The sequence below is a fragment of the Chenopodium album genome, chromosome 20 (assembly GCF_948465745.1).
Source record: "Chenopodium album chromosome 20, dcCheAlbu1.1, whole genome shotgun sequence".
NCBI classification, from domain to species: Eukaryota; Viridiplantae; Streptophyta; class Magnoliopsida; order Caryophyllales; family Amaranthaceae; genus Chenopodium; species Chenopodium album.
In genome coordinates this window covers 10,536,861-10,557,642 of record NC_137853.1, presented here as the reverse complement: position 1 = coordinate 10,557,642, position 20,782 = coordinate 10,536,861, and the positions used below count along the sequence as shown (strand labels likewise).

At 36.6% G+C, this 20,782-nt stretch overlaps 1 protein-coding gene across 1 annotated transcript; it reads left to right on the top strand.

Annotated features, from left to right (window-relative positions):
* The first annotated feature begins 11,234 nt into the window (after positions 1-11,234).
* LOC145599388 (protein RESPONSE TO ABA AND SALT 1-like) lies at positions 11,235-19,334 on the top strand. Its single transcript, XM_081655779.1, has 2 exons — positions 11,235-11,657; positions 18,821-19,334. Exons 1-2 carry the CDS (start codon positions 11,278-11,280, stop codon positions 19,191-19,193), a joined length of 753 nt encoding a protein of 250 aa, XP_081511905.1. The 5' UTR covers positions 11,235-11,277; the 3' UTR covers positions 19,194-19,334.
* The last annotated feature ends 1,448 nt before the right edge of the window (positions 19,335-20,782 follow it).

Genomic DNA, 20,782 nt, shown 5'->3' with positions numbered 1-20,782 from the left:
CTCCAAACTATTATTATGCTAAATTGGTTGAATATTAATGCAACATATAATTCTATAATATCGTGACCACTTGATTAAACAACAAGATTAAAAAGAAACCTAAACCGGTTGTCCAAATTATCTTATTAGGCGTGATTTTCAATTACATATTCCCTTTAAACATGCAATATGGTGATCAATAAATATAGAATAAACAAACATTAATATTGAAAGCAATATACCAATAAATCCAATAATATAAAATCGTTAGAAAATAATAGAAATAAAAGGAACGTGATTCCTTACTTTGATTTTGTTTGCTTGCTACTATAAAAACAATAAACGCGTTAGTAACTTCAAGGAAAATTAATTAAACAATAATTAAAATGGAATTAAATTAAATTGAATAGAGTTGATTTGGGGCCAAACTCTCAAACAGTTCTACCTTTCACGCCGTGGTTTAAGGATAGAACCTCGGGTAAAGTACGGACTCCTTGGAGTGCTTAAGGAAGGTATTTTGAAAGAGAGAAGGGTAGGCTAGTGTTTAGGCTAGAGCATAGAAGAGAAATGAGAGAGTTAATTGATGCCCCGTACATCAGAAATGAGGGGGTATTTATAGAAAAAAAGTGCTGAGGGAACACACGGAACCCTAAAATGATAAAACCCTAAAAAAGTATCCCGCAACACGGTAAATTGTACCGTGACACGGGAAGCTCCACCGTCAGACGGGAACCATTCCCGTGACACGGTGCAGTTATTGTGTGACGCGGGGTATATTTAGCAAACGGGGAAGAAAACGCGTTAGGTTTTACGCGGAAAGGACACGTAATGCCCCCGTGTCACAGCAGGTATCCCGTGACACGGGAAATCCCACCGTCAGACGGGAGATTTTCCCGTGTCACGATGAACTGTTGCCGTGACGCGGGAGATTTTTGTCCGTTTTTTCATCTAAATACATTTTTTAACCCTAATTTCACTCAGCGTTTTAAGTGCCGATTGATAATTTCGGGCCTTTTCCTGATTTATTATTATTTGGGCTAAAATAAGAAAATAAGTAAAAAGAAATAAATAAAAGGTTTGGGCCAAAAATAAACAATAAAATAAAAAAGAGGTTTGGGCTAAAATTAAAACTATGCTTTGACCAAACATCAAGACTGATCCATGGACTATTCAAAAAATGAATTTAATTAAATATGATTTTTTAAGCACTCTCGGGATTAAATACTGAACCCGACCAATAGTGGCGGTGAAAGGTTGTTCATCATCGGGTTTGGTTTTGGGGAGACATTTTTAGGTGTCTACAGAAGCCCCCACTTTGACTGAGTTTGTAGAAACGTAAATTTCGAAAACGATAGTCAAAGTAGTCGCACTACTAGAAAAAGGCCCATTTCCGACGGAATTTTTCCTTCGAAAACACCTTGAAATCCGTCGGAAAAGGTGTTTCCGACGGAATTCCGTCGGAAAAGGTTGTCGGAAATGCCTTCGTAGGAAATACCACCTTTTCCGACGAAAATTCCGTCGGATGACGGAATTTTCCGTCGAAAGACAATTTCTGGTACCTGCGAATTCCGTCGGAAATTTCCGACGGAAAATCCGTCGGAAACTATTTTCGGGAAATTAAAAAAAATTCGCCGTGCCACCACCGGCACGGCGTATCACCACCTCCAACCACCCAAAAAGGCCTGTCAACCCCAACCAAACCAACCTTCTCAAACCCTAACTTTACCCACCGCCACCACCGCCACTACAGACCACCACCACCGCCACCCACTAAATCACTAAATTAACCCACACCACAAAACCAAACCTAACCCAGACCCAAACCCCTAACCCAGACCCGACCTAACCCAGACCCAAACCCCTAATCCAGACCCCCCAAATTCAGACCCAAACCCCTAACCCAGACCCCCCAAATTCAGACCCAAACCTACCTAACCATAACCCACACAAACAAGCCCAGATCTACCACCCCACCCAGGCGAACCACCCCACCGCCCACCTTTAACCACCACCGCCATCGTCGAAACAACCATCACAACCTAAAAATTAATAAAAAAAAATTAAAATCCCAACACCCAAAACCCGAACTCCAACAACCACCACAACCACATTATTCAAACTAGTAAACTTGAAACCCGAAAAAAAAAATGTAAACAGAACAAAAAAGTTGAAATTCAGAACTATAAACTTACCACAACGATTCAACCATGGTTAGTCTTGAAATTGGTCTTAAAATTGGTTATATAAGGCCAAATTCGACCATGAAAACGCTAGATCTAGCGTTTCCATGGTCGAACTTGACCTTAAAACCATAACACGCCGGGAATGTGGTCGGGAAGTAAATCGGAAAAGCTTCTTGAGCTTCGGAAATTAACAGCAAAGAAGATCGAGAGAGGAGAGATAAAGAGGAGAGATAAAGAGTAGAGAGGGAGTAGCAAAGGAGATTGAGAGAGGAGAGAGAAAGAGTAGAGAGGGAGTAGCAAAGGAGAGAATGAAGAGAGAGAGATGGAGTGCGGCGCTGAGGGAAAGAGGAGAGAGAGAAAGGGGACTGAAATGAGGGGTTTGTTTAGGGTTAGGTATTTATACGAAATTTTCTATTTTTTTAAAACAGATATGGTCAGATGCCTTTTCGACGGAAAATTCCGTCGGAAATTTCCGACGGATTTAAATCCGTCGGAAATTATTTTTTTCTGACGGATTTTTCCGTCGGAATATACTTTCCGACGAAATTTCCGTCGGGACTGTTTGAAATCCGTCGGAAAGTTATTCCGTCGTAACTTTTGTGATTTGCGACGGATTTTCATGTCCGTCGGAACACTTCCGTCGGAATTCAGCTTATTTCTAGTAGTGTCGATAGGGACGGAGAATGATTTAAGACGTTCGGCGATCCTAAATCACTCTATATATGTCGATACCTGCAGAAAAATGTTAGTTCCACAGATAAAAGAGTAAAGGGATAGAATACGTATCTGACACTAGTGTATCGGTGACAAATGAGTTTGGTAGCTTCCTATGCTTGAAGGAATCCACCGGATGATACTTTCCATGCTTGAGGAAAGTCGACAGACGATGTTGGTAGTTTTCTATGCTTGAAGAAACCCACCGGTTGAGATACTTTCCATGCTTGAGGAAAGTCGATAGATGACAATTTTCCATGCTTGAGCAAAAACTTGTCTGATGATGAAATTGCAAGTCTCTGTTTATCGAGAACCTTGCGCCGTGAATCGTCTTCACTTAGGAGATGATCACTAAAATGATGATGGTTCGATTGTCCCCGAACGTGGGCTGTAATTGGTTCGCTTGTCCCAGAACGTGGGATGTAGATGGTGTACTTGTCCCCGGACGTGGGCTGTGAATGGTCCGCTTGTCCCTGGACGTGGGCTGTTAATGGTCCGCTTTTCCCCGGACGTGGGCTGTTAATGGTCCGCTTGTCCCCGGACGCGGGCTGTAAATGGTCCGCTTGTCCCCGGACGTGGGCTGTAGATGGTCCGCTTGTCCCCGAACGTGGGCTGTAGATGGTCCGCTTGTCCCCGGACGTGGGCTGTAGTTGAGACCTGCAAAATAAAATTTGCTAAGGGACTCGTATAGACCATGATTGACTCGACCAACTGACTTGACCAAGTTTGACTTGACACGACTTGACATGACATGTGTATGACTTGTGATTGTGTGTGTGTGTATATGTATGATTTGAGTGTGTGTGCAGACACAAGCAAACGAAGATGCAAAAGCAAAAATTTTCCGTCATTTTTGTCATGAGTGGAGGGTACCGACTTTCTCCCGAAAAAGAAAGATATGAAAAAGATTTTATTTTCGAACTTCCCTCGATGAGACAATTTTGAAAAAGTTTTTGAACTTCCCCAAAAGAAAATAATGAAAAAGGGGAAGAAGTTTTGAACTTCCTCCTTAAGCAAGACGAAATGAATCGTATGAATTGAATTGTTTGTCTTGAAAACAGTTTATGCATGATGCATGCTCTTTGGCCAGGAGGCTAAGGACAATTACATCATGTGACACGATAGATGAATGAACTTAGGTTATGGAGCTAAGCATCATATATGGTGTAAGAAACGATCTTGAACGTCACTTAGGTCTAGAAGCTAAGCACGTATATAGACGAAGTGATTATTGCATAATGAACGTTGCTTAAGTCAATGAGCTAAGAACGATATGCTTTGTATGATTAAAAATCACAGATATATAAATGTAACTCGGCACATTATGCGATGCATGAAACAATGAATATTGCTCAGGTCAGGAAGCTAAGCAAGTATACAATGTTTTTTTCTAATGAATGTTGTCTTGAAAGATGATGACATGCACAGTGTTGAAACAAGATTTCATGATAGAGGGTTCTTAAAGGGAAGGATGATATGGCTATGTACGTGTGAGTGAAGTGTGTGAAAGTGATACTAAGGTTGGCTGCAAAGGTTGTGGTGATGGAAATAGATGTGAGAAGAGTCAAAGATGATGACTCTTGTTGGGCTGGGTAAGCTACGTGATGTGGGTTCAAGCCCCTAAGTCTAGCTCTAAATGGTAAGGGTAAGCATCGGATATTCTTTGACTCGATCATGCATGGATATGAATATGAATGTGGCCGAACCTCAATGTGAGGTTGCCTACGTATCCGTTAGGAATCAGGCCGAACGTAGCTCTAACCGAACTTTGCACAAGTGTATGTACACCTCAAAGAGGTCTTTCAAGGGTTGTAATGTGGTTAAGTTCATGGTTTAAGGAAGAAAGGGATAAAAGGCTCAAGACCCGAGAGAAACCCCCCCGAGATGTGTAATTGTGTATTTGAAAACTTTGAATTTGCAAGTTTTATTTTTCACATATTTTTTGCTTTGAAATTCTTTTCTTTCTCTTTTTTTTTCATTCTTTTGAATCAATGTAGACAATCTCAGATCATGCGGTTCATCACTCACTTAGCATTCATGTTTGTCAGGCACGGTACCAAGCACTCGATGAGAGACGCAATTTGAGACGTGTTCATATCGAAGACATTGGAACACTTGCCTTTAGACATTGTTTTTTATTATTTACTTTTTTATTTTTTTATTTTTTTTATTATTTTTTATTATTTGAACTTGCTTTCTTACTGTTACATAAATTGCACATCTTTCCAATCCCTGGGTTAAGTGAATGTGGGTTGAATAAATAAGGTCAATCGTTAGACGAGGCTCAAAGTAGTTGACGAAGAAATGGAATGAGTGTTTGAAAATGTTTTAAAGGAATGAATGGGTTGCAAAGGTGCCTCAAATCATGGGTGTACCTTGTGTTTAGTTCGGCAATTTTTTTTTTAAAATGAAAATTGCTACGATCGAGATATAAAGGAATAATGCTCATTTTATTGATGGAAATGGTGAATAAGATAACAAAATTATCAAATTATAGAAAAAGGAAATCTAAACACTAAACTTAGGAAGGGAAATCTATACTAGACTTAAAAGGGGAAAGGGAAAGAATCATGAAATCTTGCACGAGGAGCTCGCCGCGCGCCTTGTCTTCATTGCTGCTTGTCACTTTTTACCACCTGGAGGGACTGGAAGTTTGTTGGCATCAACAAGATCCTGAATAGCATCCTTCAAATTCCAGCATTGTTCGGTAGAGTGACCCCTTCCTTGATGGAACTTGCAATGGGCGTTGGGGTTCCATTTGGCGCTCCTTTATTCAGGTTTAGGCTCTGGAAATGGCCTAATAGGTGTGATCAAGCCTTGTCCGTAAAGGCGAAAAAAGGCCGCATCATAAGTCATTCCTAAAGGAGTGTAGGTTCTCCTTTTCTTGGGAAATGGAGCATCAAGAGCTAATACTTCATTGAGATCAACTTGGCTTATATTGTTGGTAGTACTTTCCTGCTTAGAAGACGAAGAAGAAGGAAGGTCGTTCTTCTTGTTTTTCCAAGTGTTGTTATTGTTACTACCAGCAGTCTTTATTAGCTCGTCCTCGATATTGATGCCAATGTCATATACAGCTTCAAAAGTGTTCAACGGAAGAAATTTGAGATGTTGCTTGTACTTGTGAGTCAGATTTTGGATGAAGAGGCGAATCATCTCTTTTTCTTTGGGAGGATCTACCAAGAGCGCGGCTGTTTCCTCCACCTATTTAGATAAGCAGTGAAGCCTTCATTCTCTTTCTGTTTGAGAATTGAGAGTTCACGTTCAGAAGTCTTACTTTGAATGTTACACTTGTAACGGTTCATAAAACTGTCGGTGACATCTTGCCAAGTCGCAGTACGCTTGGCATCTAGGGAATAAAACCATTGTTGGCAAGCATGTTCTAAGGAGAGAGGGAACACCGTAGGGAAGAGTGTTACGTCCAATCCCTTAAGAGCCATGGTTGCAGAAAAAACCTTCAAATGAAACATAGGGTTATCAGTAGGCTTGAATTTGGGAATGTCAGCGGTGGAAAACTTCTCAGGAAGCCTATTCCTTATGTTTAGAGAAGTGGCAGGTTGCTCTAAATAGGTAAACTCTTTAGAGATCTTACTCATATGTTCTCTGATCTTGTCTATTGCAGCTACAGTAGCATTGCTTTGATTGTTTTGCTCTACCGTGATAACCCTGGTAGTGAGTGCTTCCATCATAGTAGACAACCTTTCGATGGCCTGGTTCATGTTCTCCAAATCTTCCTTAGTGGCCATTGGTTGAAAGTAAATGGGAGATGGATTACGTGGGGATGCTTGTGGTGGTTTTCTTGTACGCTTCTTAGGTATAAGAGGTTGTTGAGGTAGCGACTCAAACCGTAACAGTCTACCCCTGCTTCTTGACCAAGTGTTGTGAAATGAAATAAAATCACTTAATTGTTTGACTCATTGGAAAGGAAGGAAAAAAAGACATTTGAAAATAGGTGAGAAAACCCCACTCATTTTTTTATGACGAAAATGGGGGTGCATGAACCTAGTATACGATCATAAACGACATGGTGCACGACTCAAGTCGGAACATAAAGAAAGTGTGTGGACTATTCTTGACTCGTGAGTGATTAAGTGATGTCATAAGACTCGTGGTATGATCGTATGGCTAGACATGTGAACAGTAACCAAAATGACTGATGCAAGGACCAAATTAACACGAAAGACTAAAGGAAAACTGACTGGACTTATTTTCTAGGCACCGTGACACGGCAAACTGTACCGTGTCACGGCACAAGCTGACGTGGCACGGCAATTTTTTTTTTCTGAAATCCACCGTGCCACGGTGGACTCTGCCGTGACACGGTGAGCTTTCCCGTGGCGCGGTGGAAGCTGACGTGGCACGGAAGTTTTTTTTTTTTTGCTGAAATCCACCGTGCCACGGTGGACTCTGCCGTGACACGGTGAGCTTTCCCGTGCCACGGTGGACTCTGCCGTGACACGGTGAGCTTTCCCGTGGCGCGGTGGAAGCTGACGTGGCACGGAAGTTTTTTTTTTTTTTGCTGAAATCCACCGTGCCACGGTGGACTCTGCCGTGACACGGTGAGCTTTCCCGTGCCACGGTGGACTCTCCCATGACACGGTGAGCTTTCCCGTGCCACGGTGGACTATGCCGTGACACAGTGAGCTTTCCCGTGGCGCGGTGGAAGCTGACGTGGCACGACAATTTTTTTTTTGACGCTAATTACTAAGTGAGTACGGTCCATTGGCAATTGTTAGTCATAAAATAATCCACCATAGACAAAGAAAGATCGTTAAGGTTAGATCAAAACGATCAAATATACACACATAGAACACGTAGCCACAATGATGAAAAGAAGAGTTCACAACCTAAGGTCAAGTTCTATGTTCCACTATGGTCAAGCTTTGGGTGTCAAAAGGGTGCCATGGTTAAGAGTTTGGACGCGTTAGCAAGGCAGCCTCCCTTGAGGGTGTATGCCAACGGGCGGCTCCGCGAGTTCGTGATGAAATCGAACTCGACTCCATGGTTTGGGTGGATTTAATAACTCGGATGAACCCTTATTGCCATGAGCGTTTTTGGGTTGATAGAGCTTAAATCCCCCGGGGCTAAGACGTATGTAGAACACATACGGTTTTTCAGAAAAACCGAAGGAAGTTGACTGTGAGAAGAATAAATAAGCCACCGGACTGATTTAAGGACTGCCGTGTCACGACAATGAGCACCGTGTGACGGTGCTTCCCACCGTCAGACGGTAAACTGCACCGTGACACGGCAGATTCTGCCGTGACACGACAGTCAGAAAATCTGACTGGTGCCCTGTTTTTCTTCGTACGCAATCAAGTTGTTCAATTTTTCCTACGGGACAGATCTAAATGCGACGTTAAAACGTCTATGCTTATGCAAAAATGCCAAATTAATCACAGGAATATTTTTCAATAATCTTTCAAGTCTCATCCACTCATCTTAATTAAATACCGATCACTCAAATCGATAAATAACCAAGAATCCTCCCCAGTGGAGTCGCCAAATTGTAGGCGTCGCTTGAAGTGCGCCTACGTTAAGCATGTTGTGAATATGCTTGGCACCCATAGGAAGTGGGAATTGACATATACAATTAGGGACACGATTAGGGACAAGGAAAGTAGGGAGCCGCAACAAGTTTTTAAGGAACTTATAAACCGTTCACGGATCATAAAAGGCAACCACGATTAAGGGACAACGAAAGGCAACAACGATTGACCCGTGAAGGTTACACCCCATTCATAATCCATGAGATTACTAACTCCATATGGTTCGGAACCACGAAAGGAGGATCGGGGATGATGGTACGAAGTGAGTCATGGAGTCACATTCGCCCGTATTGGCCTCTACTCGATTCTTATATTGAAAAGTATTCATGTGATCTTAAAGGCATACAAGCAAAATATTCAATTTGCTCCAAACTATTATTATGCTAAATTGGTTGAATATTAATGCAACATATAATTCTATAATATCGTGACCACTTGATTAAACAACAAGATTAAAAAGAAACCTAAACCGGTTGTCCAAATTATCTTATTAGGCGTGATTTTCAATTACATATTCCTTTTAAACATGCAATATGGTGATCAATAAATATAGAATAAACAAACATTAATATTGAAAGCAATATAGCAATAAATCCAATAATATAAAATCGTTAGAAAAATAATAGAAATAAAAGGAACGTGATTCCTTACTTTGATTTTGTTTGCTTGCTACTATAAAAACAATAAACGCGTTAGTAACTTCAAGGAAAATTAATTAAACAATAATTAAAATGGAATTAAATTAAATTGAATAGAGTTGATTTGGGGCCAAACCCTCAAACAGTTCTGCCTTTCACACCGTGGTTTAAGGATAGAACCTCGGGTAAAGTACGGACTCCTTGGAGTGCTTAAGGAAGGTATTTTGAAAGAGAAAAGGGTAGGCTAGTGTTTAGGCTAGAGCATAGAAGAGAAATGAGAGAGTTAATTGATGCCCCGTACATCAGAAATGATGGGGTATTTATAGAAAAAAAGTGCTGAGGGAACACACGGAACCCTAAAATGATAAAAACCCTAAAAAAGTATCCCGCGACACGGTAAATTGTACCGTGACACGGGAAGCTCCACCGTCAGACGGGAACCATTCCCGTGACACGGTGCAGTTATTGTGTGACGCGGGGTATTTTTAGCAAACGGGGAAGAAAACGCGTTAGGTTTTACGCGGAAAGGACACGTAATGCCCCCGTGTCACAGCAGGTATCCCGTGACACGAGAAATCCCACCGTCAGACGGGAGATTTTCCCGTGTCACGGAGAACTGTTGCCGTGGCGCGGGAGATTTTTGTCCGTTTTTTCATCTAAATACATTTTTTAACCCTAATTTCACTCAGCATTTTAAGTGCCGATTGATAATTTCGGGCCTTTTCCTGATTTATTATTATTTGGGCTAAAATAAGAAAATAAGTAAAAAGAAATAAATAAAAGGTTTGGGCCAAAAATAAACAATAAAATAAAAAAGAGGTTTGGTCTAAAATTAAAACTATGCTTTGACCAAACATCAAGACTGATCCATGGACTATTCAAAAAATGAATTTAATTAAATATGATTTTTTAAGCACTCTCGGGATTAAATACTGAACCCGACCAATAGTGGCGGTGAAAGGTTGTTCATTATCGGGTTTGGTTTTGGGGAGACATTTTTAGGTGTCTACAATTACGGAGAGTGGCAAACTATAAAATAATTAAATTGTGTTATATTCAAGTGATATTTACTATATCTTGAACATGATGTCCTCTAAGACTAATACTCCGTATTAAAGATGGGTATAAGAAGGGTATGAGTCGAATTGTGTAGACTATGTAATGATGTATTGTGCTAGTGTGCCTGCTATTTAAACAGGATGTGTCTTGAAAGAGCTAAGAAAAAGTTGTACCGTGTTAAGTTCATGTTATTTTAAACAAAGCCCCCAAGGCCCCAACCCCCATGCACGATTGATGCATGTGACGTGTCATTTTATGTAATGTTGTGTCGTTCCAACAAATTCCATATCCCATTTGTAATTTTATGTACTTAGCTAATAAATTGGTTTAAAACGAAAGGCAAGCCGACATACAAAGTAGCCCGTTGTGCTTGTGTCGGATCATGTCAACTTTTGAATTGAATACGATGTCCATGCACATCACATGGTCTACTAGTGTGCCTCAATCTCATGCCATGTCGAGGCTAAGTTATAGCAAGCTCGTATCAAGTTAAACCATTTTCGTGACATATTTAATCAACACGAAAAGAAATTATAAGTGAAAATTTTAAAACCTAACATCAACCATCATTAACAACTATTCATAATACGTTAAAGTTTTATGCTTTTTGATACATAACATTAACCATCGATTATAAATAAGATAATAAATGTTAAAGTGTCACAAGTAAATAAGAACCGAATAACCGAGAATTACACTTACACGGTTACACCGTCTTATCCAAAACTATATTTTCTTGGACGGACCCAAGACCTAACTATACAAATAATACAATGGATGGATAGAAATAAACCTATATATAATATTAAATAGATTCCTCCGCCGTGTCGAAAACATACTCCCTCGTTGAGGAGTCATTTGGTCACTTGAACCCACTTAATTTAATTATATCATATGATATAGTTTTATTTCATATCATTCCCATTTATATATCATAGTTTGTCCTTGAGACATCAGCAATTCAGCATGCAACTCATTTTTGTGGTCGTGAGGTTGTCACCCGTCACCCGTCACCCCTTAAAACTTTATAATAAAATAAAATCCGAATACTTTATATAGCAACCTCAACCTCATCACATCCTAATTTTAATTTATACTTGTGCTATAAATTTTCTCTTATCATCTCTTTTCACTCACAAATTATTTTTCCCTCAAAACATGCCAAGTGGCTCACCGTTACCAAACAACACCAACTCTTACTCCTTTGAGGAGTTCCTCCGCGGTTGGTGCCACCGCTTGGACCGCCTCTCCGCCGAGATCACCGCCGCTGTCGATACGAAGGATGGCGAAGCGAACCAGATTGAGGACATGGATGCTAGGCTACTAATAGCGCGAGCTCTCGGTCATTTTGAGGAATACTATGAGCATAAGTCTCGTGCTGCTCATCTCAATGGATTTGCTCTTTTCTCCCCTAATTTTTGTTCATCATTTGAATGTGCTTTCCTTTGGGTTGCCGGGTTTCGGCCTCGGGTTCTTTTGCACCTCGTCTCTAGCTCCGTTCAGGATTTGTCAGCTCAGCAGACTCAAACGCTTGACAGGTACATACATGCTCCCTCCGTTCCTTTTTATTTTATGAATCTGGTGATGTGTTTTGTGCACTTGTATGTATTTATGGTTGACACATGTATTGCATGCGCAATAAAATGTATACAGGCACGTGTCTTGAGACTCTGCTGATTTATCATAGGCCGTGCTGGCTGGTGCAAACTATACCTTCTCTAGGTAGAAAGAAAATGTGAAAAAGGCTAATGAGCAAGAGTGCGAGTGGGATGTTCTCCACACGTGCGCCTAGATGTTTATTTTTCTTTCCTTTTGTTGATTTGTTTAATTAGGATTAAAGTAGTCAAGATGTAGACTTTTCTTGGCTAAAAAGATCTTTTATATACACAAAGGCTTAAAATACTTGATCTCTCTTATATATATTTGGGCTAATAATTAGTTAAGGTATAGGTTGGTTAAGATATTACAATAAAAAAAATTAATATCTGAGATCAAATTTTGTCTATTTCATTACTGTCCTTTTATAATTATATGTATATTTCAAAATTGAGACTTATATACCAACAAAAATGTACTATTTTTTAAAAAAGTTAATTTTGAAAAGGTGAGTGTAGTGGTTAAAGGTATTGAGTAAATGAGACCCAATAAATGGAATATTTGGGTGGTAAATACTTATTAAAAGGGTGGTGGGTAGTTGCATGTAAACATGTAGTCAGTGAGGGTAAAGTGACAGTGTAACACTGAGAACTTGTTTTGAAATTATTTGCAATATGCCAATATGTGCTATAGTGCTCTGCCAAACCATATTTCCGATTTTTCTTTCTTTCTATTTTTTATTTTATTTTTCTAGCTACAAACACTTTAGGGTAAACTTTTATTACAAATTTTGACTTTGAATTGATCGATTACCGCCTCATTTTTACATCTAAAAAAGCTATAGTGTTATTTGATTACGTGCTAAAGGTCTAGTTATACTTAGTATCTAACAAAAGAATTAGAGTATTGTGGGGACTTCTTAGTATCTTTTCATCGTAATTATCGACATAGTAAGAAAGATGCCATTTGAAGAATCAATGTAAATGGAAACGCGTGTCAACGTTATAGAGCGAGAAACGTACTATTTAGTTTTTTTTACTAGAAGATTTGGCCAAAATTGTATTTTATATGTTGCAAGATACAACCTTGCTTAACTCATTCCACTAAAAAAACATGCATGTAGCTCAATAATATAAACTTCATTTAATTTCTCATCCGATTTCATTAGAAAATGTTAGAACTCATATAAATACCCATTTTCCCCTCAAACTAATATACTCAATTCTTCTCCTGTCAAAAAAAAAAAAAAAAAAAAAAAAAAAAAAAATCAACAAAAAAACAAAAACAAAAAAAAGAAATTTAAAAAAAAACTCAATTCTTCTCTAATAATCTCTTTCACTAATAATGTCCACCATTTTAGATAGCCATAATTGGAATAATGTAGTCCAATTTAATAATCAAATTCACTGTTTAACTTTTCACTTTTCTCTACTGTTGGGTCTTCAACTTGCTTGCATGCACCATTGCCTTCTAACAACTAACTTCATTGAATCACAACATCAAAGTATCAAACATAATTGTTTTCGAAATTTAAAGTTTGTGGAAATGAGCAACCTATTCAGGTTTAAACTATATCAAACACGGGTCTGGGCCGCACCCGCAAATCAAGAGAGAGAGTCCATTTCACAAGTCCAAAGGAAGTTCCATCTCAAAACCATATTGGTATAGGAGGTTTGGCCCCTTAGCCTTATAAAGTGTTTAACTATCTCTTGATCTTCTTTAACTAATGTGGGACACTTACATGTGGTGATACTTGAAAGGTCTATTTTTCAACACTTCCCCTCACATATAATGTCCCTTTTAACTTTGTCTCATGTGATTTCGGGCTAGAGCGCTTTTTCACTCCCCCTCACATGGCCCTACTCTTGGCCCAGTAAACTTTAGCCATTTAAGATCCTTTATCGTGAACCAGGCTCAGATACCATATCAAACACGAACACGGGTCTGGGCTGCACCCACAAATCAAAAGATAGAGTCCACTTCACAAGTCCAAAGGAGGTTCCATCCCAAAACCATATGGCTATAGGAGGTTTGGCCCCTTAGCCTTATAAAGTTTTTGACTCTCTCTTCTTCAACCAATGTGGGAGACTTACATTTGGTGATACTTGAGATGTCTATTCTTCAACAAATTGTGAACAACATTGTTAAAATAATATTTAAGAAAGGATTGGTTTATGTATAAAATTTATATTGCAAATTCTATGTAATGGCCTGGACATATTGTCCAAGCAAAAATACTAGTTCAAGACTTAAAATGTGTGTGTTTGTTGTGAATTGAATTTGGTATCCTAATGGAATGGAAATTTCTTTCTATTGTAGACTTGTATTAGTAGATCAAATGATTAAAAATGATTTTGGAGAGAGAATTGAGTTTTTTTTTTTCCACATTAGTAACACTTCATATTATTAATCCCCCCTCATCGAATGAATGGTATTTCTTTTCCGATTGATTAATTAAGTTCTATTTGAAATTATTGTTTTTTATTTTTAATTTTGGAGAGTTGAGTTTTAGTTTAGTGAGAGAGTGGCGTATTTCTTCCGTTTTTTTATACTTATAACACACACTTTTTCAAGGTATTGAAGAAAAATGGGTCTCACATTATTTAACACATTTAAAATGGTTAAAAGATTGTTATGAATATACTTAAGTGAGCCATAAGTTATACCGGGAACTGATCCCTGAATCCGAATTCGCCAAAGGGTAAACCAGATGGAACACAAAACCACATTTATAAAATAATATAAAAATAAATAAAAAATAAAAAATAAAAAAACACTTTCAAATTGTAGTTTCTTGCATATATTGTGACATTTTTCATTTTATGAAAGCATTATTATTATTTATTACTAAAAATGTCAAAATTATAAAACAAATTTACAAAAATGTCTACCTTGCAAGGTACAACGACAATGCATAAGCCATAAGGTAATTAAGAAGGTTTTACCAATGCTTTTGGCAGACTGAGAAAAAATAAACCCCTTAAAAGTTAAAGCTAAAAGTTGTCTTTAATTTCTACTATTTCCTTTCTTTAATATTTTTTTTTTGAAGACATTTCCTTTCTTTAATTTATTTGTTGGTTAGCATAAAATTTCGATTATTAATATCTCACCTAAACATATTTTTCTTTTGTAATATTTCTTCCCATTCGTTTTGTTTTTCCTTTTAAAATCTTGACACTATTTATTATTAAAAGTATCTTCTACGAATTAAAAGTTGCGAGCTTACGTTAATCTTATTGTAACACGGTCAATTTAAGGATAACTTTAATAATTTTTATGGTAACTTTAACCCCGTTAAAAATAACTTTTAATTTATAAATTTGAATTGATTGTATTTTAATGTGTAATTTCTCATAATACATACTTTGAAGGTTAATATGAATAATATAATACATTATAAATATGTTTTGAGAGTAAAGTTTTTATTATAAAAATGGTAACTTTAAATATTTTCAAGGTAACTATAACCCGTCTTATAATAACTTAATTAAAGTCCACCTTAATTAAGAATTTGTGACGAATTAATTACCCTTAGCATGTTTGGTAAGAGAGCAATTTTTTTTTTTGTTGGAAATGGATTCAATTAAATTAGTTTTGCTACCAAGTATTTGGTTACAAAGATTTAGATAAAAGTTACCATATTATTTAGAATTGCTCCCTCCGTTCCATAATAATATTCTTGTTTGGAATCTTTGACATTTTTAGGAAAGAGAGAATTTTTTAAATTTCTCTTAATCTAGAAGAATAAATATAATCATGTGGGAGTTTGATTCGTCTTGGTGAGTAGATTATAATATCTAACTTTTATAATTTTTCGTAATGTGAGATTAAAGATATTTGCGGTCAAAGTTGGGTAAAAATTTGTATCGATTTACGAAACAGAAACATCATTCTGAAATGGGGGGAGCATTAGTTACCTCGCTCAAACCTAAGGTAAGAAAAAAAATAGCAAAATGCAGAAATACTTGCGTGGACTTGGTCCACAATAATATTATTGTGGACCCGAGGGTTATACACACGCAACTGACATTATATTGAACATAGTGACCCTTATTTTTAACATAGTAACCTTATTTTTAACATAGTAACCTTTATCAAAAGTTGTATAACGTTTAATACTATTGTGAACTTGAAGTACGACGTTATGACCCTAATTTTAACATAGTGACCTTTATTATATATATGACCTTATAAAATTTTTGATTAAAAAATTAACCTCTTATAGCCTATATATTACCAAAATGAATTTTATTTTCAACATAGTGACCTTCATTTTATTATAGTGACTTTTTTTTTAAGAATTAATAAAAACAACCGTAGTTTCTCTAATATTAGTGGTCCACAATAAATTAGTGTGAACCAGGTTTATTTAAGAATTTATAAGCAAAATGAGGCGTGGGTCCCTAATCCCTTGTATTGTGACCTAAAAAGGATCCAATTAAACATGGGCACGGGCCGTGCCAGTGCCGCCGCGGGCCGTGCCTGGCCGTTCCGGGGTGGGGGTCGTGCCGTGCCTGAAATTTGCACACCCCAGCCCACGGCACGGCCCGCAAGGCGGCCCACGTGCCTTGCGGGCCGTGCCATGCCGGGCCGCGGGCCAAACCGTGCCACCCTTTTTTTTTATTTTTAATAAATGAAAAAAAAACGAATTAAACGATATATTTTTTTTTTAGTACAACTTAATATATGTGATTAATTTATGTTTATGTTAATGTTAATATATATTGTTTTCATTTTTTGAACAACTTTATTTTAATTTAGGTTATATAAATTATTTATCTAATTAATAATTATGTTTAAGTTTATTTAAACAAATAAAAACAATTTTATTAATTTAGCAAAAAAACAACAATGCATATAATAAAAAAAAATTCGAGTGCGATAATCCGAAAACACAAAAAATTGAAGAATAACTTATTTTATTATATGACGGGCCGTGCCTGGCTCGTGCCGTGCCGGCCACCGTGCCGCCCGCCGTGCCACGTGCCGTGCCCGTGCCAAAATCCAGAAAATTGTTCACGGCACGGCCCACAGGTGGGCCGCCGTGCCGTGCCGGGCTCGTGACGCCCACGTGCCGGCACGGCCCGTGCCCATGTTTAGATCCAATCTTTAGATTGTTGCCGCAGGCTCGCAGGTTTGTCTACTTCTAGCCAAACATCTGGGATTGTGCACTTCATTAATCTCCCATTCATTCTTCATTTTGAGGCTTCTATTTCATTAAATTAAACAATTCAATCAAAAGTTGTATGAACCTATAAGAATAGAACTTCACAATTTGTTTACGTGGAACTTTCTTGAGCAACCAAATAATTTTATTAGGGAGTACAAAATTGCAAATTCGAGGAAAATATAATTAAGTATTTTGTAGAGGAATTTGCAATAAAATAGTAGTATCTTTGTTTTGCTTTTTGAGCAATTATACATATACAAATGTACTATCAGTCTATCAACCTCTAGAACACTTTGAGAGTGGAGATCTCTTTTCATTCTCCTTCACTTTTAAAGTGTCTAATCCACAAATAGTCAAATACCACACTAAAAAATTCTTGATGTTGAGGTTTGATCAAATTTCTTCTATGTACCTAAAAAAAAAAACTTTTTACTTTTTACACAAATTTGGGTATACTTAAGGTGTATAATAAATGTTAAGTTTTTTTTTTCACCTCCCTAATAACTAATGCTAAAAGCCTATAAGCATTAGTTAAATTTAAACTAAATTTGAATTAGGCTGAAATAGGTTTAATTTCAACAAAATTAAGTGGTTATTTTCTTTTCCAATGTATATATAGCAAAAATATCATTTTTTTTCATCAAAAACATGTGGAAGAACAGATGGGTGGCCTTTGGTGAGACTCGGGATAAAGTTGTGTGCGACCTCATTTAGGCGTCGTATCCTTGTAGAGTTGTATGCTAGGTCGCTAGGACCCTCACCCTCCATCTATCTATCTTATCATTTATGGTGTTTTACACTGGTGCAGTCATGCTAGATATTCTATACCATGGTACTATGAATCTATGATTCTCTCTAGTTAGGCTTTTCGGGAATAACATCGTCCCTATACGTTAAATACATGGCCAAAGTTTCATGAGCATCTTCTAGCTAGCGGTTGTCATACTCATACTTCAGATTTCTGTCTCTTCCATTAGTCTCACAGTTATTTGGCACTAGTTCGGGGCTCCTTCAGTAGCCCTTTGCTCTGTTTTGCTCTTGGATTTTTGGTCTATTGTAAATAACTAGTAGTATGGCTAGTATCTCTATAATTGTATTAGTTAGGTTTTACATGTGTTATGTTTGATTTTCGTCCCAAGATTTTCTTTTGCTTAGGGTTTTAGGTTATTGGGTCATAGTGGCAGGATTAAAACTAGGTTACTTTAGAGTTATCAATTCTAGTGCATGTTTATCCTCCCTTAAGCACATTTAACCAGAACGATAAACTTAATAGAAAAAAAAAATTAAGTTTTAAGAGCGGCATATATTACAGAGTAAGATAAGAAGCTAAAATATAAATTATTAAAGCATAATATAAATGCACCGATATACACATGTTTGTCAATATTATTTATAAACTTATTAAGTACCATTATAAGAAATAAACCTGATGCTTACATGCATTTTAAAAGGGTAAAGGACTAATAATCAAGGCTTAGCTAATGGCCCCTCTAGCATAATCAATATGGTTGAACATTCCTACTCGTAACAGATCTTTCTTAGATCCATGTCTAGTTGCATTTTGCAAAATCGTGTATGTTTTGAATAATTTAAATCTATATTTTCCCATGTATAAAATGTAAAAATGTACGTCTTGTTCTTTGATTTTCATTGAATGTATTTTCATTTATTCATATGATAGTAACTAGGACAAAAAACCTATGTCAAAAAAAAAAAAAAAAAAAAAAAAAAAAAAAAAAAAAAAAAATAAAAAAATAGGACAACAAATGAGTGGTGCCAAAATGAGTATATATCTCTTAAAGTTGGTGTTTGAACTAAAATTGAACAAAACAATAATTTGTCATCAATGCCAAAATAATTTAAGTTCTATGTTATTCAATTCGATGCTCAAAATTTTTGAATAAATCTTGATATCTTCATAAAATTCCTAATTAGGCTGAAAAGAGATACAAGAATAAATGAAAAGGCGGTGGAAGACGAGCTAGCAAGGATACAAGAGACAGCGGCAGCACCACCACTAATTGATGCCATGCGCGAGGCTGCATGGCTATCAGAGGGGCAATCCTTAACAACAACGAATGAGCAAATACAACGGTTGAATGCATCACTTGAAGCAGTCATAGCTAATGCTGACTCATTGAGGGTGACAACGGGAGCAAAGGCAGCCGAGATTTTGAGGCCAACTCAATGTTTGAGGTTCCTTGTAGCTGCTATGAGACTAATGCAAAGAATGAGGAGTACAGGGATGGAAAGAGATAATCTTGGAGGAGACTTGGATAGAAGTAATATAAATATATATATAGGTTGATGCTTCATTTTCGATTTTTTAAAAAAGAAAATAATGCAGCTAATATTGAAATAGATAAAAAAAAAAAATTATAAAAATATATATAAGTATTGTTTTGTACGAAGTATGTTACTATGATTGTGATTGGCATAGATAAGTCGGATTGAAAAAAAAAAACCCCAAAAAGCAGAAGAAGAGAAAAAAAAAAAAAAAAAAAAAAAAAAGAACAAACCTCTTGTGATACTTCAGAGGGGTTTGTCTTGGTATAGTGGGATTCCTATATGTCTTATAGCAGGTTGATTGTTGTTTTTGAGCCTTTGTTAAAAAAAAGGTTGTCTCATATTTTATGGTTGTTTTTGAGAAATTGAAATTTCTTCATGTTAGGGAGATGTATTAGATTATCAGGGGTATGGAAGTACAATGTGGGTATAATGTAATGTTGTGTGTGGTCTATTACTACGTCATTACTTTGTACAATCGATGTACGATTTTTTTTTTTCAAAGGAGGGATCTTAAAATGTATTGTAATCATACCTATATATGTATGCATGGCAATTCTAAGTTTGAATCAACAGGGTAAAACTTTTTTTTTAAAATTATATTATTTAATATTAGAATAGACAACATATTCAGAATGATCTACTTATATGAATTAAATTACATATACATGTATCAAATATATATATATATATATATATATATATATATATATATATATATATATATATATATATATATATATATATATATATTTTACACGGTAAACTACGGGGAGGGGCCCCCTTCCTATCACAGGAAAGGGGGCTATGAGGAATCGAACCCCCATCACATGGGGGGGAGATGGAGGGATTCACCACCCTTCCATCTCCTCATTCCTCACATGTATCAAATATATATACACATGCAATATATACACATTCAAACTTTTATTGACTTTTTTTTTTTTTTTTTCCTACCACGTATTACATTAAGTTAGTAAGCTCTATATCTTCCTCTACAATGCAGATTATTGACGGTGAAATTGAATTTTTTTTTTTTTTTTTTTTATTTTTTATTTTTTTTTAACCAAAATTGCTACATAAAAGTATGATATAAATAAGTTGGGGCAATGTTCCTTTTGTATCATTAATAATACCGGACTATTAAGAGGAATATTGACTTAAATCATTCAGTGTATTTTGCAAATAATACGCAATGATTGATACTTTCAAATTTACAACAGCTTGATACATAGGAGCATGATAACATTGCTAAAAACAAGTTTAAAAACTATACTTGATTACATCGTCTCTTAGTGTAATTTCCATGTAAATTGTCTATCCCAACACCTACTTTGTGTTTCATAGAGGTATAACAACAGGATTTCAAACATATTAAGGTACTTTTTTTTTTTTTGTTAGATAATATAAACTCCTCGGTCAGAGTGATTTCCATTGATCAATATTTATAGGGTTACAATGAGAAACCTAATCATATTAGGTAACTATAAGATATGTACAGATATCAAAGATAATCTTATACAAAATATATCCTAAACCTAGGATGAGAATATTCTATGGATATTCTCTATCACACCCCCGCAGTCAAAGCAGGAGAAAATCGGATGCTCA

What these genes read in the sequence shown, in the direction of transcription:
- LOC145599388 (XM_081655779.1), top strand. Translation starts at nt 11,278, where the DNA reads ATGCCAAGTGGCTCACCGTTACCAAACAACACCAACTCTTACTCCTTT. An exon ending in CAGACTCAAACGCTTGACAG is followed by an intron (nt 11,658 to 18,820) that starts GTACATACATGC and finishes ATTCCTAATTAG; the next exon opens with GCTGAAAAGAGATACAAGAA.